The 27,986-nt window shown below is 42.3% G+C and overlaps 2 protein-coding genes and 1 pseudogene across 4 annotated transcripts in view; 2 read left to right on the forward strand and 1 right to left on the reverse strand.

Moving 5' to 3' along the window:
• The first annotated feature begins 111 nt into the window (after positions 1–111).
• Positions 112–1,001, forward strand: mrps6 (mitochondrial ribosomal protein S6). The gene has a single exon (XM_029630592.2). It carries the CDS (start codon positions 237–239, stop codon positions 591–593), a length of 357 nt encoding a protein of 118 aa, XP_029486452.1. The 5' UTR covers positions 112–236; the 3' UTR covers positions 594–1,001.
• LOC115106296 (equilibrative nucleoside transporter 1-like) lies at positions 932–27,024 on the reverse strand (annotated as a pseudogene).
• The window catches only part of psap (prosaposin), a 30,900-nt gene continuing 27,316 nt past the window's right edge, over positions 24,403–27,986 (forward strand). For all 3 annotated transcript variants that reach the window (XM_065007823.1, XM_065007824.1, XM_065007825.1), the window contains exon 1: positions 24,403–24,592. In XM_065007823.1, coding sequence (XP_064863895.1) covers positions 24,418–24,592 — 175 coding nt within the window. In that variant the 5' untranslated portion in view covers positions 24,403–24,417. The remainder of the gene's footprint in view (positions 24,593–27,986) is intronic.

Consider the following 27,986-nt stretch of genomic DNA (forward strand, 5'->3'; position numbering starts at 1 on the left):
ACATTGTCCTACTTGCGTTTATTATGAATTGTATTAAGATGTTCTTATGTAAAACGTTTTAAGCGCCATACCTCCACCTTTTGGTACAGTCCAGTATATATAATTTACGTCATCTCTAATCGTCTCACGACATGGCACCTGACGTCCGGGGAATATTGTAAATGAAGGACATTTGTATGAGTCTGGACGTTTAAACTGTATTACTGTCTGTTCTTGTCTTTCGCAATCTGTAAATCATGCCTCGATATGAACTTGCCCTCATTGTAAAGGCCATGCAGAGGCCGGAGACCGCGGCACTTTTGCGGCGCACAGTGGAAACCTTGATGGAGCGAGGCGCTGTGGTGAGAGGCCTGGAGAACCTCGGAGAGAAACTTCTACCGTACAAGATATCGAAACACAACGAGCGACACACGCGCGGTGGATACTTTCTGATTGACTTCCACGCTGCTCCCGGTATTGTCACGGGCTTGCTGGATCATCTGGAGAGGGACATTGACGTGGTGAGGCCTACGGTCTTGAAGAATGATCCGGAGCCTTCCAATGGACCCTGCTGCGGACACCCGGTGGCATCTAAACACCAGGACGCAGTGTAGAAATTGAACGGTCATTATAAGAGTTATTTCTAGTTGCCCAGCTTCTGTGACACATTGAGAAGTGGATCGCATTTGATAGCCAGGCTTAAGCCTGGGTGCCGGTCTATTTCTGCTTCCTTGCCTACAATTTAGAAATAGAAGAGAGGGTTTTTCACAACCTGAGGGACGACTCACATCATGTTCATTAGGCACCAAACGGAAGAAAGTTGACAAACAGGGAGGCACCGCCTGGACACAGAACCATCGTTAAATTACAATATATCATTGAGTACGTTTTTGGCATACAAAACATGTAAACATATTTTCCTTGGTCATTCATACCATACAATATACTGTAATACTAGTTCAGTGTCATCTGCTTTAATGGTTGATTAAATTACTAAACAAATTCCAAACTTGTAAAAAATACATGGTTTCATTTGTATTCATAATTTGCATAGTCAAGTTTTGGTATGTGTTTAATTACATGACATTTTCACCTACTCTTAAATTTCATTCAGTGAGACGTTAAAGTAATGCCCCATTACCTTCCCTTTCAATCATATAGCAGACAAGCATATCCAGATAAATGAATGCAGATAGCTAGGTGAGACAACCACATATCACAGTCAGTGCATTCATCTTAAGGTAGTTAGGTGAGACAACCACATATCACAGTCAGTGCATTCATCTTAAGGTAGCTAGGTGAGACAACCACATATCAGTCAGTTAGTGCATTCATCTTAAGGTAGCTAGGTGAGACAACCACATATCACAGTCAGTTAGTGCATTCATCTACAGGTAGCTAGGTGAGACAACCATACCACAGTCACAGCAGCTGTCAGCAAAGTCTGTGCTAGTAAGAAAAGACTAAGTGTCAGTGAAAGGAACGTGAGGGTGTGGCCTAATGTTTCAAAATGAATAGAGACATGGCAGTTTGCAATGACAGTCATTGTAGCATTTAAATTTGGGTTATGCATGCTTCCCACATCGGGCTATTTTAGACGATGGCTCTGAAGAGGAATGAGAAGGATGCTCCCAGAGCCAAACCCAGGGACAGGAAGAATGCCATGATGGCACCAGCAGTCTCTGCCTCATGAGGAGCAACTAATCTGGAGAGAGAGGGAGAGAGAGAAAGGAGAGGGAGAGAGAAAGGAGAGAAAGGAGAGAGAGAGGGTGAGGGGATTAGGTGTCTTGCCAACTCCTATGGAAATGTCATGCAGAACATGGCTTGACAAGGCCAATGGAGCCAAAACCACAAACAGGTCTGGGACCAGGCTACAAACAGGTCTGGGACCAGGCTACAAACAGGTCTGGGACCAGGCTACAAAAAGGTCTGGGACCAGGCTACAAACAGGTCTGGGACCAGGCTACAAACAGGTCTGGGACCAGGCTACAAACAGGTCTGGGACCAGGCTACAAACAGGTCTGGGACCAACTTACTGTGGTAACACTTTAGGTGCAGTCTCAAACTGGGAGACATTTTTCTCCTGCAATAAATGACACCTTATGCAAATGCTTTGCTTGTACCGTGTGTGTTGTGCCTCCTAACGTTGTTAAAGAAAGGTTAGTGTAGGCCTAAATCACGCTGCATATTATCATTTTACTCATCCCATCTATGTCAAATGTTAGTTAGCATTGCAAACGGTTAGTTTGCAATGTGTGTCATTATGAGAGGAAAATGTCGCCCTGTAGGCTACCTTGAAAGTTTCAAATCTATCTGGGTTTTCGCCCAGGCGAAGGAGGCAAGCGGTCTTACTTGGGGCCGAAGCACATGCAGAGGATGGATCTTCTCCGCTGGAGAAGGCGAAGAGGATCATGAAGACGATGAACCAGGCATCGTGTTGAAAGACGACAGGCAGGTTGTAGCGGGGCTGAACGTTGCACAGCATGAAGAGAGGCACAAAGATCACATGGGCTACCATAAAAACGGGCACCAGTTTGCTGTCCTTCCCAGGCTGAAAGTGGATGGCAGAGAAAGAGACATAGCACATTCAAATAAATGCCATAGTGCTAAGGCTAAGTCATAGTGCTAAGTCATAGTGCTAAGGCTAAGTCATAGTGCTAAGGCTAAGTCATAGTGCTAAGGCTAAGTCATAGTGCTAAGTCATGGTACTAAGGCTAAGTCATAGTGCTAAGGCTAAGGGACAGTGCTAAGGCTAACTCATAGTACTAAGGCTAAGGGACAGTGCTAAGGCTAAGGGACAGTGCTAAGGCTAAGGGACAGTGCTAACGCTAAGGGACAGTGCTAAGGCTAAGTCATAGTGCTAAGGATTAGTCATAGTGCTAAGGCTAAGTTGTAGTGCTAAGTGATAGTGCCAAGGCTAAGTGCTTTATTCGATAGAAGATGATGACTTAAATTCACATTTAAAAACATTGTATGTTTAATAAAGCGTTCCTGCCGTGTTTGTCTTATTAAGCCGGTTGTAAAATGCATAGAAACTGGATTGATACATTCATAACATTCACAACGTCACCACAAGATGAGTAGATAAGATGCAAAAGGTATTTATCTTAAATTCAGGGTAGTTTAAAGTTTACTTGTATTTTTTTTGTCTCTTAAAAAACTACTGTAAATTTACCATACCAGTAAAGGCCTATGGGTAACCTCTACTGTTCTGTTAGCGTCTACTGTTCTGTTAGCGTTTACTGTTCTGTTAGTGTCTACTGTTCTGTTAGCGTCTACTGTTCTGTTAGCGTCTACTGTTCTGTTAGCGTCTACTGTTCTGTTAGCGTCTACTGTTCTGTTAGCGTCTACCGTTCTGTTAGCGTCTACCGTTCTGTTAGCGTCTACCGTTCTGTTAGCGTTTACTGTTCTGTTAGCGTCTACTCTGTTAGCGTCTACTGTTCTGTTAGCGTCTACTGTTCTGTTAGCGTCTACTGTTCTGTTAGTGTCGACTGTTCTGTTAGCGTCTACTGTTCTGTTAGCGTCTACTGTTCTGTTAGCGTCGACTGTTCTGTTAGCGTCGACTGTTCTGTTAGCGTCTACTGTTCTGTTAGTGTTTACTGTTCTGTTAAAAATCCAAATCAAATCAAATTTTATTTGTCACATACACATGGTTAGCAGATGTTAATGCGAGTGTAGCGAAATGCTTGTGCTTCTAGTTCCGACAATGCAGTGATAACCAACAAGTAATCTAACTAACAATTCCAAAACTACTGTCTTATACACAGTGTAAGGGGATAAGGAATATGTACATAAGGATATATGAATGAGTGATGGTACAGAGCAGCATACAGTAGATGGTATCGAGTACAGTATATACATATGAGATGAGTATGTAGACAAAGTAAACAAAGTGGCATAGTTAAAGTGGCTAGTGACATAAGAATGCAGTCGATGATCTAGAGTACAGTATATACATATGCATATGAGATGAATAATGTAGGGTAAGTAACATTATATAAGGTAGCATTGTTTAAAGTGGCTAGTGATATATTTACATCATTTCCCATCAATTCCCATTATTAAAGTGGCTGGAGTTGGGTCAGTGTCAATGACAGTGTGTTGGCAGCAGCCACTCAATGTTAGTGGTGGCTGTTTAACAGTCTGATGGCCTTGAGATAGAAGCTGTTTTTCAGTCTCTCGGTCCCAGCTTTGATGCACCTGTACTGACCTCGCCTTCTGGATGATAGCGGGGTGAACAGGCAGTGGTTCGGGTGGTTGATGTCCTTGATGATCTTTATGGCCTTCCTGTAACATCGGGTGGTGTAGGTGTCCTGGAGGGCAGGTAGTTTGCCCCCGGTGATGCGTTGTGCAGACCTCACTACCCTCTGGAGAGCCTTACGGTTGAGGGCGGAGCAGTTGCCGTACCAGGCGGTGATACAGCCCGCCAGGATGCTCTCGATTGTGCATCTGTAGAAGTTTGTGAGTGCTTTTGGTGACAAGCCGAATTTCTTCAGCCTCCTGAGGTTGAAGAGCGCTGCTGCGCCTTCTTCACGACGCTGTCAGTGTGAGTGGACCAATTCAGTTTGTCTGTGATGTGTATGCCGAGGAACTTAAAACTTGCTACCCTCTCCACTACTGATCCATCGATGTGGATAGGGGGTGTTCCCTCTGCTGTTTCCTGAAGTCCACAATCATCTCCTTAGTTTTGTTGACGTTGAGTGTGAGGTTATTTTCCTGACACCACACTCCGAGGGCCCCTCACCTCCTCCCTGTAGGCCGTCTCGTCGTTGTTGGTAATCAAGCCTACCACTGTTGTGTCGTCCGCAAACTTGATGATTGAGTTGGAGGCGTGCATGGCCACGCAGTCGTGGGTGAACAGGGAGTACAGGAGAGGGCTCAGAACGCACCCTGTGGGGCCCCGTGTTGAGGATCAGCGGGAGGAGATGTTGTTGCCTACCCTCACCACCTGGGGGCGGCCCGTCAGGAAGTCCAGTACCCAGTTGCACAGGGCGGGGTCGAGACCCAGGGTCTCGAGCTTGATGACGAGCTTGGAGGGTACTATGGTGTTGAATGCCGAGCTGTAGTCGATGAACAGCATTCTCACATAGGTATTCCTCTTGTCCAGGTGGGTTAGGGCAGTGTGGTTGAGATTGCATCGTCTGTGGACCTATTTGGGCGGTAAGCAAATTGGAGTGGGTCTAGGGTGTCAGGTAGGGTGGAGGTGATATGGTCCTGACTAGTCTCTCAAAGCACTTCATGATGACGGAAGTGAGTGCTACGGGCGGTAGTCGTTTAGCTCAGTTACCTTAGCTTTCTTGGGAACAGGAACAATGGTGGCCCTCTTGAAGCATGTGGGAACAGCAGACTGATATAGGGATTGATTGAATATGTCCGTAAACACACCGGCCAGCTGGTCTGCGCATGCTCTGAGGGCGCGGCTGGGGATGCCGTCTGGGCCTGCAGCCTTGCGAGGGTTAACACGTTTAAATGTCTTACTCACCTCGGCTGCAGTGAAGGAGAGACCGCATGTTTTCGTTGCAGGCCGTGTCAGTGGCACTGTATTGTCCTCAAAGCGGGCAAAAAGTTATTTAGTCTGCCTGGGAGCAAGACATCCTGGTCCGTGACTGGGCTGGGTTTCTTCTTGTAGTCCGTGATTGACTGTAGACCCTGCCACATGCCTCTTGTGTCTGAGCCATTGAATTGAGATTCCACTTTGTCTCTGTACTGACGCTAGCTTGTTTAATAGCCTTGCGGAGGGAATAGCTGTATTGTTTATATTCGGACATATTACCAGACACCTTGCCCTGATTAAAAGCAGTGGTTCGCGCTTTCAGTTTCACGCGAATGCTGCCATCAATCCACGGTTTCTGGTTTGGGAATGTTTTTATCGTTGCTATGGGAACGACATCTTCGACGCACGTTCTAATGAACTCGCACACCGAATCAGCGTATTCGTCAATATTTCCATCTGACGCAATACGAAACATGTCCCAGTCCACGTGATGGAAGCAGTCTTGGAGTGTGGAGTCAGCTTGGTCTGACCAGCGTTGGACAGACCTCAGCGTGGGAGCCTCTTGTTTTAGTTTCTGCCTGTAGGCAGGGATCAGCAAAATGGAGTCGTGGTCAGCTTTTCCGAAAGGGGGGCGGGGCAGGGCCTTATATGCGTCGCGGAAGTTAGAGTAACAATGATCCAAGGTTTTACCACCCCTGGTTGCGCAATCGATATGCTGGTAAAATTTAGGAGTCTTGTTTTCAGATTAGCTTTGTTAAAATCCCCAGCTACAATGAATGCAGCCTCCGGATAAATGGTTTCCAGTTTGCAAAGAGTTAAATAAAGTTCGTTCAGAGCCATCGATGTGTCTGCTTGGGGGGGATATATACGGCTGTGATTATAATCGAAGAGAATTCTCTTGGTAGATAATGCGGTCTACATTTGATTGTGAGGAATTCTAAATCAGGTGAACAGAAGGATTTGAGTTCCTGTATGTTTCCTTCATCACACCATGTCTCGTTAGTCATGAGGCATACGCCCCCGCCACTCTTCTTACCAGAAAGATGTTTGTTTCTGTCGGCGCGATGCGTGGAGAAACCCGTTGGCTGCACCGCATCGGATAGCGTCTTCCCAGTAAGCCATGTTTCTGTGAAGCAGAAGTGTTAGTGTTTACTGTTCGGTTAGCGTCTACTGTTCTGTTAGTGTCTACTGTTCTGTTAGTGTCTACTGTTATGTTAGTGTCTACTGTTATGTTAGTGTCTACTGTTCTGTTAGTGTCTACTGTTATGTTAGTGTCTACTGTTATGTTAGTGTCTACTGTTATGTTAGTGTCTACTGTTCTGTTAGCGTCTACTGTTCTGTTAGCGTCTACTGTTCTGTTAGTGTGATCTGGAATCCTTAGTTCACAATATCCACAATTCAAATAAGTATCAGTTAGTTTCAGGCATATTCATTCAAATGAGCCGATTTCTTCCATTCTGTATCGTGTGTTTTGTTGCCGACTTACCCACATGCACACAGCAGTGAGGCTTCCCCCGGGCCAGTCGCTCAGGTTAAAGAGCAGGAAACAACACACGGGGATGAAGTACATCTCTGAGAGGAGAGGATAATGTACGATAACACACATTACCAGTGAATATTACCAGTCAATTTTAGTTGTTGTTGTAAAGGCTCGTAAAATCAAAAATGTGTAAGTATACCGTAAAATGAACACATAAACCATGCTCTTGTCATAGATATTCATACACACAGACCCCAGGCGCCTCCATTAGCGGCGGCAGACTTGACATCCACCGTGACAGCAGGGTAGACACCGATGGTGACGGTGAAGGCAAAACACACAGAGAGAGCCAGGACCCAGATCTACAGTCAATGGGTCAACAAGAAAGTACTTTACATCACCTTTTTGGAGAGTTGGGACCATAGAAAATCGACTGGTTGGGAACATTGATCTTTCTGCATTATGACAACATTTGTATATAACACTACAACATTCTATGGCAGCCGTGTTAGTGCCACATTCAAAATAAATGGTGAATATTTCAACAATGCTATGTAACTAAATGTTTTGAATAGGAACGATATTACACATTCTAAATATACAGTTTGAAGTCGGAAGTTTACATACAGCCAAATACATTTAAACTCCGTTTTTCAAAATTCCTGACATTTAATCCTAGTAAAAATTCCCTGTCGTAGGTCATTTAGGATCACCACTTTATTTTAAGAATGTTAAATGTCAGAATAATAGTAGAGAGAATTATTTATTTCAGCTTTTATTTCTTCCATCACATTCCCAGTGGGTCAGAAGTTTACTTACACTCAATTAGTATTTGGTAGCATTGCCTTTAAATTGTTTAACTTGGGTCAAACGTTTCGGATAGTCTTTCACAAGCTTCCCACAATAAGTTGGGTGAATTTTTGCCCATTCCTCCTGACAGAGCTGGTGTAACGGAGTCAGGTTTGTAGGCCTCCTTGCTCGCATATGCTTTTTCAGCTCTGTTCACAAGTTTTCTATAGGATTGAGGTCAGGGCTTTGACTTATTCATCCTTAAGCCATTTGCCACAACTTTGGAAGTGTGCTTGGGGTCATTGTCCATTTGGAAGACCCATTTGCGACTAAGCTTCAACTTTCTAACTGATGTCTTGAGATGTTGCTTCAATATATCCACATCATTTTCCTCCCTCGTGATGCCATCTATTTTGTGAAGTGCACCAGTCCCTCCTGCAGCAAAGCAACCCCACAACATGATGCTGCCACTCCCGTGCTTCACGGTTGGGATGGTGTTCTTCGGCTTGCAAGCCTCCCCCTTTTTCCTCCAAACATAACAATGGTCATTATGGCCAAACAGTTCTATTTTTGTTTCATCAGACCAGAGGACATTTCTCCAAAAAGTACAACCTTTGTCCCCATGTGCAGTTGCAAACTGAAGGCTGGCTTTTTTTATGGCAGTTTTGGAGAAGTGGCTTCTTCCTTGCTGAGTGGACTTTCAGGTTATGCCAATATAGGACTCTTTTGACTGTGGATATCTATACTTTTGTACCTGTTTCCTCCAGCCTCTTCACAAGGTCCTTTGCTGTTGTTCTGGGATTGATTTGCTCTTTTCGCACCAAAGTATGTTCATCTCTAGGAGACAGAACGCATCTCCTAACTGAGTGGTATGACGGCTGCGTGGTCCCATGGTGTTTATACTTACGTACTATCGTTTGTACAGATGAATGTGATACCTTCAGGTGTTTGGAAATTGCTCCCAAGGATGAACCAGACTTGTGGAGGTCTATACATTTTTTTTCTGAGGTTCTTGGCTGATTTCTATTGATTTTCCCATGATGTCAAGCAAGGAAGCACTGAGCTTGAAGGTCGGCCTTGAAATACATCCACAGGTACACCTCCAATTGACTCAAAATATGTCAATTAGCCAATCAGAAGCTTCTAAAGCTATGACATCATTTTATGGAATTTTCCAAGCTGTTTAAAAACCACAGTCAACTTAGTGTATGTAAACTTCTGACCCACTGGAATTGTGATACAGTGAATTATAAGTGAAATAATCTGTCTGTAAACAATTGTTGGAAAAATTACTTGTGTCATGCACAAAGTAGATGTCCTAACCGACTTGCCAGAACTATAGTTTGTTAACAAGAAGTTTGTGGAGTTGTTGAAAAACGAGTTTTAATGACTCCAACCTAAGTGTATGTAAACTACCGACTTCAACTGTATGGCTCTACGTTATACTAACTGAGTCCACCACAGAGTGGGGGGGACCATTAGCATGACAGGCGAAGTCTCCATCCCCCTAAAAGGAAACTTAGCCTGTTTTAGACTAGCAAAGTCTCCACCTCTCTAAACAGAAATTCTTAACCAATTTTTGAGCCAGATGTCCGCTCCACTTCCGAAATTATAAAGATGCGACCACCTACGAAATCGTGATTTGTCCAAATAATCAGCAATGAAAAATCCGTGCACCGGAACAAAGTTCCTTGTAATTTCTCAATTAACAAAAATGTCTTCATAATATCTGCACGTACTCGTCCGAACTATTTCGCCTGGGAAGCATGCAGACGCTTTAAATTGTCGCTTCCCTAGTCTGTTGACAGACGCAACAATTTCATACAGTATGTTACGTCCGTTTGTCCACGAGAGATTCATTCAACCCAGGAGAAAGATAAGGATAGAGAGCAGTATGCGGGTAGGTATAGGAAAGAATATCAAAAGTGTGATTGAAGGTGAATCTTTAGTTCAGGGATCTACTTTCTAAGCCATGGAAAAACGAGTATTTAAAAAGTATTTATTGCGATAGTGGGTTTATAATAAATTTTAAATACCTACAGTATATAAAAAGTGTATTGGGTTTTCATTTTCCAATTCAGAAAGTTAATTGAAATTATTTTGTTGTTGTTGTTGAAATACTCAAACTCATAATATGCTATGAAAGTGACTGGTTCATTCGACATGCTGGATAAGGCTAAATTAACTTGTCATTTTTATCGATTAGCGATAAGTGTCTGCAAATGTGCCTCTAAAAATGATGTAATGTAATGTTTTGTATTTGCTTTTAAAGCGCAGTAACGATTTTCAGTTCATCAACAGAATTTCAATTCATCCCCTGAATTGTTTTAGGTCGGGATTTAATCCGTGCTATAACCAATTTTTTAAATTTACAGTTGAGCCAACATGCGCAGAGTTTACCATGAATGCGATCTCCGTGAACATCTGAGAAAATGTCTTTAATTAAAAAGCCTAATTGTGTGGGCTGTCTAGTGTCCTACTCTAAAGCGAGCCATGGTTTGAATTCCGGCCTCAATCTAAAAATAATTATGCCATACCTTCTTGAAGATGGTCAACATGGACACGGTTTGTTCCTCTTCTCCTTGTTTGAGAACTAGTGTAGTCGCTGCAGCATTTTCTGGAGGGACAAGGAACGAGGCAATTTTAATGTTCATGAAAGCAATGTATTGGATAGCCTCGTTCCTATCCAATACATTGCTTTCATGATCCTTAAAATTGGTCGCCTAATACACATGTTTGAATAAAAATATATTCAACAAGTGTCCAAGTTTATACATGGCTTGGATTTACTTATCTATACATAAAACGTGACAACTATCTTTCTCTTATTTCTACATATCTGACCAAACATAAATGTCATTTTACCGTCCGGCCTGTTCACCTCGTCACTAAGCCTGTTTCCACATGGTCTCTTGCTGTAATGTCGATAGAACTCCTAAAGTAAGGTTCAGAACAACACGAAATTACAATCAATTATCTCACACTGGGATGTTAATTAACAAAACAGGAGAGATGAACTGGAATGGAAGTATTACATATATTTGACATTTACACACTGGTAAATTATTATGTGATGAATGAAAAGGGGAGGAAGTATTAGTTGATTATGAAGTATTAGTTGTATTATGAAGTATTAGTTGTATTATGAAGTATTAGTTAGTATTAGTTGTATTATGAAGTATTAGTTGTATTATGAAGTATTATGAAGTATTAGTTGTATTATGAAGTATTGGTTGTATTAGTTGTATTATGAAGTATTGGTTGTATTAGTTGTATTATGAAGTATTGGTTGAATTAGTTGTATTATAAAGTATTAGTTGTATTATGAAGTATTAGTTGTATTATGAAGTATTGGTTGTATTGGTTGTATTAGTTGTATTATGAAGTGTTGGTTGTATTGGTTGTATTAGTTGTATTATGAAGTATTGGTTGTATTGGTTGTATTAGTTGTATTATGAAGTGTTAGTTGAATTAGTTGTATTATGAAGTATTAGTTGTATTATGAAGTATTAGTTGTATTAGTTGTATTAGTTGTATTAGTTGTATTATGCAGTATTGGTTGTATTAGTTGTATTATTGTATTAGTTGTATTATGCAGTATTGGTTGTATTATGAAGTATTAGTTGTATTATGAAGTATTAGTTGTATTATGCAGTATTAGTTGTATTATGCAGTATTAGTTGTTGTCACGTTCTGACCTTAGTTCCTTTGTTTTGTCTTTGTTTAGGTTGGTCAGGGCGTGAGTTGGGTGGGCAGTCTATGTGTGTTTTTCTATTTTGGGGTTTTGAGTTCGGCCTAGTATGGTTCTTAATCAGAGGCAGCTGTCAATCGTTGTCCCTGATTGAGAATCATACTTAGGTCGCCTGGGTTTCACTTTTGGTTTGTGGGTGTTTGTTTTCTGTGTGAGTGTTTGGCCACACGGTACTGTTTCGGGTTTCGTTTTGTTCACATCGTTTATTGTTTTTGCATTTCAGTGGTCAGTTCGTTTTGAATAAATCATCATGAACACTAACCATGCTGCTCTTTGGTCCGATCCTTCCTCCACCTCAGAATGCCGTTACAGTTGTATTATGAAGTATTAGTGGTATTATCATCGAGTAGCATCTCCTAACCCCATTTTTCAGTCAAATATATGTAATAATAATATTTCAAATCCAGAGTTTATTACCAGTTTAGGGAGGATCGCATAGGACATTATGGCCAATATGATCACTACACAGGCTGTGAGGAAGTATCCAAAAGCAACATCATTTAGTGCTGAGCCACCTGGGGTGTGTGTGAGAGAGAGAGAGAGAGAGAGAGAGAGAGGGTGGGACGGAGAGAGGGAGAGCGAGAGCGAGAGGGATAGGGAGAAGAGAGGGAGGGAGGGAGATGGGAGAGGGGGGGAGAGAGGAGAGAGAGTGGGAGGGAGAGTGGGAGGGAGAGCGAGAGAGAGGGTTGGACGGAGAGAGAGAGGGAGAGCGAGAGGGAGGGAGATAGGGAGAAGAGAGGGAGGGAGGGAGATGGGAGAGGGGGGAGTGGGAGGGAGGGGAGATGGGAGAGGGGGAGTGGGAGGGAGAGCGAGAGGGAGAGAGGGAGGGGGAGAGAGGGAGAGAGAGAGGAGAGAGAGTGGGGGAGAGAGAGAGAGGAGAGAGAGTGGGGGGAGAGAGAGAGAGAGAGAGGGTGGGACGGAGAGAGAGATGGAGAGCGAGAGCGAGAGGGCGATAGGGAGAAGGGAGAGAGAGAGAGGGAGAGAGGAGAGAGAGTGGGAGGGAGAGCGAGAGGGAGAGAGGGAGGGAAGAGAAGGGGGGAGAGAGAGAAGAGACATCACTTGTACAGCCATATCAAAAGTCATAAAATCTTAATTCCCATTTACACCATCACCATTTACACCATCGCCATTTACACCATCGCCATTTACACCATCACCATTTACACCATCACCATTTACAGATGTATATGAATCATTTACAGACATGGTAACGTGTACATATCCCAAAGGAGTCTATGAATTCATTTCAATACTACTAATCTCTTGCCTCAACTGACCTTTGTGGAGGTGGACTTAATTATTTTAGTAGTAAAAAAATGTAGTAACAGGTATTTTTTTTATGATGACATATATCTGTAGATGTGTTAATCGTGAGATAAAAAGGTGTATCATGTCTCAGACGTACTTACGATAGCACAGATCATGGAGAAGGAAGAGAACGTGCCCGACAGGCCTTGCCCACTCATTATGGGTGTGGTGTATTTGGCGGGAAGAAGGCCTGCCATGCCAAACAGACTGCCCTGCAGGATAGCTCCAAAGGCTGAAGAAAGGTATAAAAAAAATATTATAATAATAAACACAGTCAATAACACAGAGTCCAGTCATAGAAACATGAAGCCAACATTTAATATGCAGTTTGAGTGTTCAATAATGTTACTTCTCCGTTTTAATAAGACATTTGGGTGACAGATAACTACTGTTTTTGCCTTCTTGGCAGGTGAATGAATAAGAGCGATCAATAATCATCAATAAATCAGAGATTCCCAAAGTTTTTCACGGGGTCCCCCCCCTTCCAGCATTGGGGAACATCCCGCAGGTTTTCATCAAGGATCTCGCTGTACTTTGCTCCCTTCATCTTTCCCTCGATCCTGACTAGTTTCCCAGTCCCTGCCGCTGAAAAACAATCCCACAGCAATGATGCTGCCACCACCATGCTTCACCGTAGGGATGGTGCTAAGTTTTCTCCAGGCCAAAGAGTTCAATCTTGGTTTCATCAGACCAGAGAATCTTGTTTCTCATGGTCTGAGAGTCTTTAGGTGCCTTTTGGCAAATTTCAAGTGGGCTGTTATGTGCCTTTTACTGAGGAGTGGCTTCCATCTGGCCACTCTACCATAAAGGCCTGATTAGTGGAGTGTAGCAGAGATTGTTGTCCTTCTGGAAGGTTCTCCCATCTCCACAGAGGAACTCTGGAGCTCTGTCAGAGTGACCATCGGGTTCTTGGGTACCTCCCTGACCAAGGCCCTTCTCCCCCGATTGCTCAGTTTGGGCGGGCGGCCAGCTCTAGGAAGATTCTTGGTGGTTCCAAACTTCTTCCATTTATGAATGATGGAGGCCTATTGTGTTCTTAGGGATCTTACATTTTTGGTACCCTTCCCCAGATCTGTGCCTCAACACAATCCTGTCTCGGAGCTCTACGAACAATTCCTTCGACATCATGGCTTGGCTTTTGCTCTGACATGAACTGTCAACTGTGGGACCTTATATAGACAGGTGTGTGCCTTTCCAAATCATGTCCAATCAATTGAATTTACCACAGGTGGACTCCAATCAAGTTGTCGAAACATCTCAAGGATGATCAATGAAAACAGGATGCACCTGCGCTCAATTCTGAGTCTCATAGCAAAGGGTCTGAATACTTCAGTAAATAAGGTATTTACCCATGCCCTACCAGGGGGCACGCCCCACAGTTTGGGAACCACTGTGCTAAATGAACTAAATGTAATGTAAAGACAGACACCATTAAACGGTGGCTGGTTAAAAAGGAGGAAGGGGCCAAATAAGAGGCCGTAGGCTCGAAAAAAAACTCACAGTTTATGATAACAATCTTGATCATGGTTAATGTGAAGAAAGGGCCCGCGGCCATGTCTATTTTCACCGCGATGGCCGTGATAAGAAACAGCACCAAAATCACCGCCAGGCTGCCCATGATCCGGAACTTTTGAGGAATCCTGGAAGTTAGAGAGTCGGGGGTCAAATAATCAGAGGTCAATCTTATGTTGATCACACGTCGGTCCTCTGCCTGGTTAGAGCACTTTTAACATTACTAGGCCGAGCTATACAATTACTATGATATTAGCTTACCCCCAAAAAACATGAAGATTTATTATCATATTAGCCCCCCCCCAAAAAAACATGAAGATTTATTATCATATTAGCTCCCCCCCCAAAAAAACCATGAAGATTTATTATCATATTAGCCCCCAAAAAAACATGAAGATTTATTATCATATTAGCTCCCCCAAAAAAAAACCATGAAGATTTATTATCATATTAGCCTCCCCCCAAAAAAAAAACATGAAGATTTATTATCATATTAGCTCCCCCAAAAAAAAAACATGAATATTTATTATCATATTAGCCCCCCCCCCAAAAAAACATGGAAGATTTATTATCAAAAAAAACATGAACATTTATTATCATATTAGCTCACCCCCAAAAAAATTATATGAAGATTTATTATCATATTAGCTCACCCCCCAAAACATGAAGATTTATTATCATATTAGCTTGTCCCCCAAAAAAACCATGAAGATTTATTATCATATTAAGATTTATTATCATATTTGCCCCCCCAAAAAACATGAATATTTATTATCATATTAGCCCCCCCCCAAAAAAACATGAAGATTTATTATCATATTAGCTCTCCCCCCCAAAAAAAAATAACATGAAGATTTATTATCATATTAGCCTCCCCCAAAAAAATAACATGAAGATTTATTATCATATTAGCATGAAGATTTATTATCATATTAGCCCCCCAAAAAACATGAAGATTTATTATCATATTAGCCCCCCCCCAAAAAAAACATGAAGATTTATTATCATATTAGCCCCCAAAAAACATGAAGATTTATTATCATATTAGCTCGCCCCCAAAAACATGAAGATTTATTATCATATTAGCTCTCCCCCCCATGAAGATTTATTATCATATTAGCCCCCCCAAAAAAAACATGAAGATTTATTATCATATTAGCTCGTCCCCCAAAATCATGAAGATTTAACTTCTGGAGTAGTGCTTTATAACGCATTAGGAAAGTCAAGATAGCCCCCAAAAAAAAACTAAACATGAAGATTTATTATCATATTAGCCCCCCAAAAAAAAAAAAAAAAGAATTATCATATTAGCATGAAGATTTATTATCATATTAGCCTCCCCCAAAAAAAAACTAAACATGAAAATTAATATTAGCCTCCCCCAAAAAAAAAACTAAACATGAAGATTTATTATCATATTAGCCCCCCCAAAAAAAAAAAAACATGAAGATTTTTTATCATATTAGCCTCCCCCCAAAATCATGAAGATTTAACTTCTGGAGTAGTGCTTTATAACGCATTGGGAAAGTCAAGATAGTGTGGGGCGTGGGGGGGGAGTGGTGGGCTAAACGAACCTGTGATGCAGGACTGAGTTGAGACAGGTGAAGATCAGTAAAGGTACCATGGCACAAAGTGTCGATACGTTATTGTAACTGGCCTCCGTAGGACTACGCTCGTAGGGTTTGTCGGTTGATATTTGGGTGGGGTCTCTGAGACGGCTGGTAAAATACTGTAGAGAGACAAGAGGACAGAAGACTTTAGTTTTAGTTCATTGCTAATGTGTGATGAACGTTCTACAGTAACATGGCTGTTCTACAGTAACATGGCTGTTCTACAGTAACATGGCTGTTCTACAGCAACATGGCTGTTCTACAGTAACATGGCTGTTCTACAGTAACATGGCTGTTCTACAGTAACATGGCTGATGGCTGTTCTACAGTAACATGGCTGTTCTACAGTAACATGGCTGTTCTACAGCAACATGGCTGTTCTACAGCAACATGGCTGTTCTACAGTAACATGGCTGTTCTACAGCAACATGGCTGTTCTACAGCAACATGGCTGTTCTACAGTAACATGGCTGTTCTACAGTAACATGGCTGTTCTACAGTAACATGGCTGATGGCTGTTCTACAGCAACATGGCTGTTCTACAGTAACATGGCTGTTCTACAGCAACATGGCTGTTCTAGGTAGGTGAACCATTGGCTGTTCTAATGTAACATGGCTGTTCTAATGAATTATTCAGTAACATGGCTGATGGCTGTTCTACAGTAACATGGCTGTTCTACAGTAACATGGCTGTTCTACAGTAACATGGCTGTTCTACAGTAACATGGCTGATGGCTGTTCTACAGCAACATGGCTGTTCTACAGTAACATGGCTGTTCTACAGTAACATGGCTGTTCTACAGCAACATGGCTGTTCTACAGTAACATGGCTGTTCTACAGTAACATGGCTGTTCTACAGTAACATGGCTGTTCTACAGTAACATGGCTGTTCTACAGTAACATGGCTGATGGCTGTTCTACAGTAACATGGCTGTTCTACAGTAACATGGCTGTTCTACAGCAACATGGCTGTTCTACAGCAACATGGCTGTTCTACAGTAACATGGCTGTTCTACAGCAACATGGCTGTTTTACAGTAACATGGCTGTCATGCACCACCTAGGTAGGTGATATCCATTGGAAGTGGATGCAATACAATAATGTATTGTATAAAGCAATTTGAGTAAAAAATGCTGTTCAAATTAATTATTCTAATGAACAGACAAGGCTGTTTTTTACAGTATTTAAGGCATGGCTGTTCTACAGCAACATGGCTGTTCTACAGCAACATGGCTGTTCTACAGTAACATGGCTGTTCTACAGTAACATGGCTGTTCTACAGTAACATGGCTGTTCTACAGCAACATGGCTGTTCTACAGTAACATGGCTGTTCTACAGCAACATGGCTGTTCTACAGTAACATGGCTGTTCTACAGCAACATGGCTGTTCTACAGTAACATGGCTGTTCTACAGTAACATGGCTGTTCTACAGCAACATGGCTGTTCTACAGTAACATGGCTGTTCTACAGCAACATGGCTGTTCTACATGGCTGTTCTACAGTAACATGGCTGTTCTACAGTAACATGGCTGTTCTACAGCAACATGGCTGTTCTACAGTAACATGGCTGTTCTACAGCAACATGGCTGTTCTACAGCAACATGGCTGTTCTACAGCAACATGGCTGTTCTACAGTAACATGGCTGTTCTAGTAACAGGCTAACATGGCTGTTCTACAGTAACATGGCTGTTCTACAGCAACATGGCTGTTCTACAAACATGGCTGTTCTACAGCAACATGGCTGTTCTACAGCAACATGGCTGTTCTACAGCAACATGGCTGTTCTACAGTAACATGGCTGTTCTACAGTAACATGGCTGATGGCTGTTCTACAGTAACATGGCTGTTCTACAGTAACATGGCTGTTCTACAGCAACATGGCTGTTCTACAGCAACATGGCTGTTCTACAGTAACATGGCTGTTCTACAGTAACATGGCTGTTCTACAGTAACATGGCTGATGGCTGTTCTACAGTAACATGGCTGTTCTACAGTAACATGGCTGTTCTACAGCAACATGGCTGTTCTACAGCAACATGGCTGTTCTACAGCAACATGGCTGTTCTACAGCAACATGGCTGTTCTACAGTAACATGGCTGTTCTACAGCAACATGGCTGTTTTACAGTAACATGGCTGTCATGCACCACCTAGGTAGGTGATATCCATTGGAAGTGGATGCAATACAATAATGTATTGTATAAAGCAATTTGAGTAAAAAATGCTGTTCAAATTAATTATTCTAATGAACAGACAAGGGGGTATTTTTTTTTACCGTTATTTAAGTCAGTTAAGAACAAATTCTTATTTTCAATGGCAGCCTAGGAACAGTGGGTTTGTTCAGGGGCAGGACAACAGATTTGTACCTTGTCAGCTCAGGGATTTGAACTTGCAACCTTGCGGTTACTAGTCCAACACTCTAACCACTAGGCTACCCTGCTGCCTGTGAATTATCACAAGATAATATCCAGACAATCTGTAAAGTAACACTTGAAACATATTTGGAAATGAATACAGACTGAATACAGACGTCTCACTAAAAGCTCAGGCATTGTATTTCTGGTATGTATTCATTTATTGTTCAGTCTGAAAGTAGAGGATGAGAACTAATGTTGTGGCTCTACCGTGGTGGCTGTCACGAAGAAGCTCCATGGCAGGAGAGTTCCTAAACCCAGCAGGAAAAAGATCAGCCACACGCCATTGTTTCTGTTGGATGACAAGAGGACAGGAAGCAACTGTTACCCAGGTCTATTTGTGTAGTTAATATGACAATTTATACCATATTCATTTACGTAGTATGTAGGCCCACAAAGAAATTACAAGGTGAAATGCTAATTACTTGACACATATGATACTAAATTTGGGATTAAATTAAGCAAATTCCAATACTTTATTTTATTTGTTTAGTTAATTTGACAATAAATAACATATTTATTTACGTAGTATGTAGGCCCACAAAGAAATTACAAGGTGAAATGCTAATTACTTGACAGATATTATATTTCATTTGGGTTTAAAGTAGGCTCCCGAGTGGTGCAGCGGTCTAAGGCACTGTATCCAGGGACTATAGTGGGAGTCCCATAGGGTGGTGCACAATTGGCCGGGGTAGGCCGTCGTTGCAATTAAGAATTTGTTCTTCAACTGACTTGCCTAGTTAAATTAAACGTAGCAGCAAATTTCAACATTTTCTATAGGGCAAGATGTGACCACTAGGGGGCGATCCCGGACGCCCGGCTGACCTCATGGTGAGCACTTTTACCACAGTCCCTAAAGAGGTATCTCCCTTGGAGGAGCTCGTGACACACTTCCAATCCAAAGGCTAACCTATCGGGTACATTACCATTTGGTTCGTGTTACAATATAATTTGCCAGTAACCATAAAAAGAGGGACTAGCCAGAGTTTCACAGAAACTAGATACGGTATCTAAAACAGTTAAGAATCCACCATAAAAAGAAGGACACATAACTAGGCTGCTAACTCACTTGTCTTCAGGCTTGTGGGCATCCATAGTTTGTTTTCAGTGATGGAATGTCTATCACCTTTTTTCTCCACAGCTCTGCGGCAAACCTGAAAACAAATGGGATGGATTGAAACACATCTCATGCATTTTGCCCTTCAGTCATGTCGAAGGAATTACAACAACAAAACAAACTCAAATTATTGCAGAATTCAACAACTTCAGAAAAAACAATGACCTAAACTAGAGGGGTTTAGGGAATAACACTGGATAGAGGATTTACAATTCTACCATTACAATCTATCTGTAGGTTACTATTCATTCTGGTTATCTAATATTATTGCCCTCTTGTGGTCGTTATGGATACATTTCTAAGCATCCTTCACTATGGCTGAGTTTACACAGCAACCCAATTCTGAATTCTGATTTTAAACATCAAAAACATTTTCCCTATTATTTTTTAAACATCAAAAACATTTCCCTATTATCTGATCCTATTATCTGATTGGTTAACTATTATCTGATTGGTTAACACTTTTAAAAATCAAAAACATTTGGCATATTATCTGATTGGTTAACACTTTTAAAAATCAAAAACATTTTGCAGGAATCTGTAGCCCACCTTTGTTTAAACATAGAAGCTGGTAGAAATTAAACTCACGGCCCACGATAAACGGGTAGCCTAAACTGTCGATAGTAACGCAGACAGTTTGACAAATTGGTGCGTTTTGACTAACTTTACTTTTTCCAGGGGACCTCTACGTAATATATATATATATATATATATATATATATATATTTTTTAAACATTTATTTCACCTTTATTTTAACCAGGTAGGCTAGTTGAGAACAAGTTCTCATTTACAACTGTGACCTGGCCAAGATAAAGCATAGCAGTGTGAACAGACAACACAGAGTTACACATGGAGTAAACAATAAACAAGTCAATAACACAGTAGAAAAAAAGAGTCTATATACAATGTGTGCAAAAGGCATGAGGTAGGAAGGCGAATAATTACAATTTAGCAGATTAACACTGGAGTGATAAATGATCAGATGGTCATGTGCAGGTAGAGATACTGGTGTGCAAAAGAGCAAAAAAGTAAATAAATAAAAACAGTATGGGGATGAGGTAGGTAAATTGGGTGGGCTATTTACCGATGGACTATGTACAGCTGCAGCGATTGGTTAGCTGCTCAGATAGCAGATGTTTAAAGTTGGTGAGGGAGATAAAAGTCTCCAACTTCAGCGATTTTTGCAATTCGTTCCAGTCACAGGCAGCAGAGAACTGGAAGGAAAGGCGGCCAAATGAGGTGTTGGCTTTAGGGATGATCAGTGAGATACACCTGCTGGAGCCCGTGCTACGGGTGGGAGTTGCCATCGTGACCAGTGAACTGAGATAAGGCGGAGCTTTACCTAGCATGGACTTGTAGATGACCTGGAGCCAGTGGGTCTGGCGACGAATATGTAGCGAGGGCCAGCTGACTAGAGCATACAGGTCGCAGTGGTGGGTGGTATAAGGTGGTTTAGTAACAAAACGGATGGCACTGTGATAAACTGCATCCAGTTTGCTGAGTAGAGTATTGGAAGCTATTTTGTAGATGACATCGCCGAAGTCGAGGATCGGTAGGATGGTCAGTTTTACTAGGGTAAGTTTGGCGGCGTGAGTGAAGGAGGCTTTGTTGCGAAATAGAAAGCCGACTCTAGATTTGATTTTAGATTGGAGATGTTTGATATGAGTCTGGAAGGAGAGTTTACAGTCTAGCCAGACACCTAGGTACTTAAAGATGTCCACATATTCTAGGTCGGAACCATCCAGGGTGGTGATGCTAGTCGGGCGTGCGGGTGCAGGCAGCGAACGGTTGAAAAGCATGCATTTGGTTTTACTAGCGTTTAAGAGCAGTTGGAGGCCACGAAAGGAGTGTTGTATGGCATTTAAGCTTGTTTGGAGGTTAGATAGCACAGTGTCCAAGGAAGGGCCAGAAGTATACAGAATGGTGTCGTCTGCGTAGAGGTGGATCAGGGAATCGCCCGCAGCAAGAGCAACATCATTGATATATACAGAGAAAAGAGTCGGCCCGAGAATTGAACCCTGTGGCACCCCCATAGAGACTGCCAGAGGACCGGACAACATGCCCTCCGATTTGACACACTGAACTCTGTCTGCAAAGTAGTTGGTGAACCAGGCAAGGCAGTCATTAGAAAAACCGAGGCTACTGAGTCTGCCGATAAGAATATGGTGATTGACAGAGTCGAAAGCCTTGGCCAGGTCGATGAAGACGGCTGCACAGTACTGTCTTTTATCGATGGAGGTTATGATATCGTTTAGTACGTTGAGCGTGGCTGAGGTGCACCCGTGACCGGCTCGGAAACCTGATTGCACAGCGGAAAAGGTACCGTGGGATTCGAGATGGTCAGTGATCTGTTTAACGTGGCTTTCGAAGACCTTAGATAGTCAGGGCAGGATGGATATAGGTCTGTAACAGTTTGGGTGTCTCCCTTTTGAAGAGGGGGATGACCGCGGAAGCTTACCAATCCTTGGGGATCTCAGATGATACGAAAGAGAGTTTGAACAGGCTGGTAATAGGGGTTGCGACAATGGCGGCAGATAGTTTCAGAAATAGAGGGTCCAGATTGTCAAGCCCAGCTGATTTGTATGGGTCCAGGTTTTGCAGCTCTTTCAGAACATCTGCTATCTGGATTTGGGTAAAGGAGAAGCAGGGGAGGCTTGGGCGAGTAGCTGTGGGGGAGGGGGCGGAGCTGTTGGCCGAGGTTGGAGTAGCCAGGAGGAAGGCATGGCCAGCCGTTGAGAAATGCTTGTTGAAGTTTTCGATTATCATGGATTTATCGGTGGTGACCGTGTTACCTAGCCTCAGTGCAGTGGGCAGCTTGGAGGAGGTGCTCTTGTTCTCCATGGACTTTACAGTGTCCCAGAACTTTTTGGAGTTAGAGCTACAGGATGCAAATTTCTGCTTGAAAAAGCTGGCCTTTGCTTTCCTGACTGAGTGAACAGTTGCATATCGCGGGGGCTATTTGATGCTATTGCAGTCCGCCACAGGATGTTTTTGTGCTGGTCGAGGGCAGTCAGGTCTGGAGTGAACGAAGGGCTATATCTGTTCTTAGTTCTGCATTTTTTGAACGGAGCATGCTTATCTAAGAGGGTGAGTAAGTTACTTTTAAAGAATGACCAGGCATCCTCAACTGACGGGATGAGGTCAATATCCTTCCAGGATACCCGGGCCAGGGCGATTAGAAAGGCCTGCTCGCAGAAGTGTTTTAGGGAGCGTTTGACAGTGATGAGGGGTGGTCGTTTGACCGCGGATCCGTAGCGGATACAGGCAGTGATCGCTGAGATCCTGATTGAAGACTGCAGAGGTCTATTTGGAGGGCAAGTTGGTCAGGATGATGTCTATTAGGGTGCCCATGTTTACGGATTTAGGGTTGTACCTGGTGGGTTCCTTGATGATTTGTGTGAGATTGAGGGCATCTAGCTTAGATTGTAAGACTGCCGGGGTGTTAAGCATATCCCAGTTTAGGTCACCTAACAGAACAAACTCTGAAGCTAGATGGGGGGCTATCAATTCACAGATGGTGTCCAGGGCACAGCTGGGAGCTGCGGGGGGTCGGTAGCAGGCGCCAACAGTGAGAGACTTATTGCTGCAGAGATTCATTTTTAAAATTAGAAGTTCGAACTGTTTGTGAATAGACCGGGAAAGTATGACATTACTTTGCAGGCTATCTCTGCAGTAGATTGCAACTCCTCCCCCTTTGGCAGTTCTATCTTGACGGAAAATGTTATAGTTGGGTATGGAAATCTCCGAATTTTTGGTGGCCTTCCTGAGCCAGGATTCAGGCACGGCAAGGACATCAGGGTTAGCAGAGTGTGCTAAAGCAGTGAGTAAAACAAACTTAGGGAGGAGGCTTCTGATGTTGACATGCATGAAACCAAGGCTTTTTCGATCACAGAAGTCAACAAATGAGGGTGCCTGGGGACATGCAGGGCACCCTCATATATATATATAGTAAACATGTACCATTCACATTTAAGTACAATTGTAAGTAAAGGAAGATAGGCAATAGGGCATCATCATTTAATTCAATTTCCAATAAAATCCATACTGATGACGTTAAGCAACCTCTGTACAAAATAACATCTTGAATCCCTGATTGAGTCACAACAGTAAAATACAGAAATGAAAAGTATCAGTTCCGTTGGAGTAGCCATTAACTAGAGCTTTGTGCTGTTGCGCCATATTGATCCCAACGCAACATAACCTTTATTTTGAGGAAATATGGCTGTTCTCTGTCACAATCCCATCCTGTAAAAAAAATAAATCACATCAAATAAATGTGATCTGGAACAATACGTTACAGTAGTACGTTTACATATTCCCCAGTGCCGGAGGCTGCCATTATCGACATCCCTGTCTTCGGCGGCCGGGGAATAGTGGGTTAACTGCCTTGTTTAGGGGCAGAACGAAACATTTTTACCTTGTCAGCTTGGGGATTCGATCAAACAACCTTTTAGTTACCAGCTCAATGTTCTAACCACCAGGCTATCTGCCGCACAGCCCCCTAAACTCCCAGGATGTTTAAATTTGAATATTTATTTGCATGTAAATTGGATAAATTGAGTACCAGCCCTCAGTAGAAATCAAACCAAGTTGAATTAGATCAGTTGAATACAGTGATCGGTAATCTTATCATGTGCAAGCCGTCATTATAAATAATATTTTTTTCTTAAACTGACTTGCCTAGTTAAATAAAGGTTAAATTAAAAAAAAAAAAAAGTGCTCATATTGTTCACCTCATAGGCTACTAGCTAAGGATCAATGTGACGAGAAATAAAGCGCCTATAGCCTTTTTTAGTCAATGTGGGGTTGAACAATGAGTATGTTTGTTTACACATAATTGCAATTATGTTACTACATAATGATATACTATCTATGTTAAAAGCAACATCAACAAAAAAGACAGTAAATGGTTATTTGTGGAAACATCGATCAATCAAAGACGCCAGTGGTCAGCTGACGATGAGGCGTCCTATAAACAAAGACAGTAGAAGCTGTGTGATACAAACCAAGAGCAAGCACCCGTCCTGCATAGCAGCGCTCAGAAATACACCCGACATTCACATACACCACGGAACAAGACGGACTCCGGACCGCTCCACCATGCTGTGCCTTGCTCTGTTTTTCGTCTCCGCAGGTAATATGATACAATGTGGAATGTAATGATTAGTTACATAATTGTCACTTTGTATCAAAGATGACTAGTTAAAGTTGTAGAGAGAGACAAAGTATCCAGGTTACTGTCGTTTCGTAAACAACACAGTAGACATTGCTAACTAACCAAGTCATTTAGCTTCGTCACTGATACATTTGAAACCTGTTCCTTCACTTAATGCATCTTCAAGATGTGTAGTTAACTAGCTGCTGTTGCAGCATTGACTTTGTAGTAGCTGGCTAACGTTGGCTAATCATTTGTTGTGTTATGACGCTTCCTAGGAGGCAGCAAATTAGTGCTAACGATGGCTAAATTATATATGAATCAAAAGTTTGGACACCTACTCATTTAAGGATTTCTTTATTTTCTACATTGTAGAATTATAGCGAAGACGTCGACTATGGAATAACATGGAATCATGTAGTAACCCAAAGTTTTTTAATTTTTTTTTAATTTTTACAAAATATTTTATGGTTTCATTTATTCAAAGTAGCCACCCTTGGCCTTGACAGCTTGGCATTCTCTCAACCAGTTTCATGAGGTAGTCACCTGGAATGCATTTCAATTAACAGGTGTGCCTTGTTAATTTGTGGAATTTCTTTCCTTTAATGCATTTGAGCCAATCAGTTGTGACAAGGTAGGGGTGGTATACTGAAGGTAGGCCTATTTGGTAGAAGACCAAGTCCATATTATGGCAAGAACAGCTCAAATAAGCAAAGAGAAACGACAGTCCATCATTGCTATAAGACATGATGGTCAGTCAAGCCTGAAAAATGTCAAGAACTTTGAAAGTTTCTTCAAGTGCAGTTGCAGAAACCATCAAGCGCTATGATGAAACTGACTCTCGTGAGGACCGCCACAGGAAAGGAAGACCCAAAGTTACCTCTGCTGCAGAGGATAAGTTCATTAGAGTTATCAGCCTCAGATATCGGCAATTCACTTCACCTCCGATTGCAGCCCAAATAGAGTTCAAGTAACACATCTCAACATCAACTGTTCAGAGGAGACTATGTGAATCAGGCCTTCATGGGCAAATTGCTGCAAAGAAACCACTACTAATGGACACCAATAAGAAGAGACTTGCTTGGGCCAAGAAACACAACCAATGGACATTAGACCAGTGGAAATATGTCCTTTGGTCTGATGAGTCTGAATTTTTAGTTCCAACCGCTGTGTCTTTTGTGAGATGCAGAGTTGGTGAACGGATGATCTCTGCATGTGTGGTTCCCAGCATGTCGGGGTAGGTGTTATGCTGTGGGGGGGGTACTTTGTTAGTGACACTGTCAGATATATATATATATATATATATATTTTTTTTAAGAATTCAAGGCACACTTAACCAGCAATGCTACCACAGCATTCTGCAGTGATACGCCATCCCATCTGTGTTGTGCTTAGTGGGACGATCATTTGTTTTTCGACAGGACAATGACCTAACACACCTCCGGGCTGTGGCAGTCCTCATCCTAGCTATTTTATTTTAGCTCAGCCATTGGTGTGATTCATTTAGAATAAACACAGTATCTAGTTAGGCCAATGTATTTCTTACACCTGTTTTTTATTACAGCTGTGTTACATCGAGTCTGTACCCTGTCCTTTACATAGAGCATCATTTAGGAAAACAAAGTATGGTGCTGTTGTCCTCTCAAATCTATCCCGAGTCTACCCTGTTTTTCTGTTCTCTTAAACATGTTTTTAATGTCATTTAAAAGACTGCATGTATTCTTGCCGTAATCCATCCAGGTGCATGATGGGCCCATCTATCTCATCTTAAACAAATGCATTCATATCCTCATGGTACTTTCGCCCAACCACATTCCTAACTTCAGCAGTTCTAACAAATGATTGTTGAGACAAAACGGGGACAAAGTGTGTAGGACAAGTACATCTTCGAGTGGGTAGGTAGGCCCCAGGGGAGTGTGGGTAATGGGTCTTTTATTAGGTAGACGTTTTCAATTTCCTCATTTTTATGTTTCGTTAGGGTTTCGCTTCACTTTTTGATCGTGTGGGTTTATTTCTGATTTTTAGGTAGATGTTAGTTTCGACATCTATATTTCTGATTTTAGGTAATAGATGGTAGTATTGACATGTCTAATGTTGCCTTTCCATGATCCAGAGTAATTTAGCTGGAAACTACCTAACAAGTTCCCTGAATCAATTATGCAGTCAGTCTGTCACATTCCCCTATGCATGCTGAATGCTTAGTCAAGCAAAGCGATCTTCCCTATAGGCCTAATTGGCTAATATCACTATAAAAAGCTTGGTGGTAATAAACATGCCTGTTACCTTTTTTGCTTTAGTGTCCTAGTTTGGTCAGGATGTTGAGGGTGTCTTACTGCTGCTCTGAGAGAGACAATGACGAGGCCTATTTATAACGCTCCCCTTCCTTGTTGACTTGTTTTGGGACGCCCTGTGTGATATGAAATTGTTTGATTACTCATAGGGAGTATCAGTCATATGATTTCTCATATTTGCAAAACTACAGGCTAGGTATCGGTTCCTGCAATACGTTTGTTCTAGTTCCCCCTTTTAGTTTTTGGGGGTAATTTGTAGAGCACTTAGTTTGCAACGATGACAACACAATCAGTATGAGACTAGTTCTTTGACGTCTTCATTGGGAGTACTGCTTAAGCATTTGGCTGTAACTTCTGTTAAACTGTGTACGCGACTAAATTTTGATTTGTACCCCGTCGTCATCTATCAAATGGGGGGGTAGCTGAAGGGGTAGTCGGGGGTAGCTGAAGGGGTAGTCGGGGGGGGGTAGCTGAAGGGGTAGTCGGGGGTAGCTGAAGGGGAGGGGGGTAGCTGAAGGGGTAGTCGAGGGGGGGGGGGGTAGTTTGTGCCACCATGTGATGGTTATTTTCTCCAGCTGATGGACGATTGGATGCTGACCTCGTTGACCTCACAATAACATATATATATTTCACACACACCTCATACAGTCTAACAGATGGTTGGTGTTGGGTACTTTCCACTGTGGTTTCCTAGGGTTTCTTGCTAGGATCTGTTCCCATAAAACAGAGTTTACTATTTCAGTTTTCTCTGCCTCTCTCTGCGATCAGATGAGGAAGTAGGACTTGTTGGTCGTTGTATTCCCCTTTTACGAGTCACATGATCCTTTCACTTCCTGTTCTCGGATTTATTTTAGAGTTGTAACACGCCTCTACTTTCGCCTGCTTGAAAAGGAACTGGACCTGGGTTACATGCATACTGTAGGGCTGGACCTGGGTTACATGCATACTGTAGGGCTGGACCTGGGTTACATGCATACTGTAGGGCTGGACCTGGGTTACATGCATACTGTAGGGCTGGACCTGGGTTACATGCATACTGTAGGGCTGGACCTGGGTTACATACATACTGGAGGACTGGACCT

Source organism: Oncorhynchus nerka, linkage group LG23 (assembly GCF_034236695.1).
Source record: "Oncorhynchus nerka isolate Pitt River linkage group LG23, Oner_Uvic_2.0, whole genome shotgun sequence".
Taxonomy (NCBI): Eukaryota; Metazoa; Chordata; class Actinopteri; order Salmoniformes; family Salmonidae; genus Oncorhynchus; species Oncorhynchus nerka.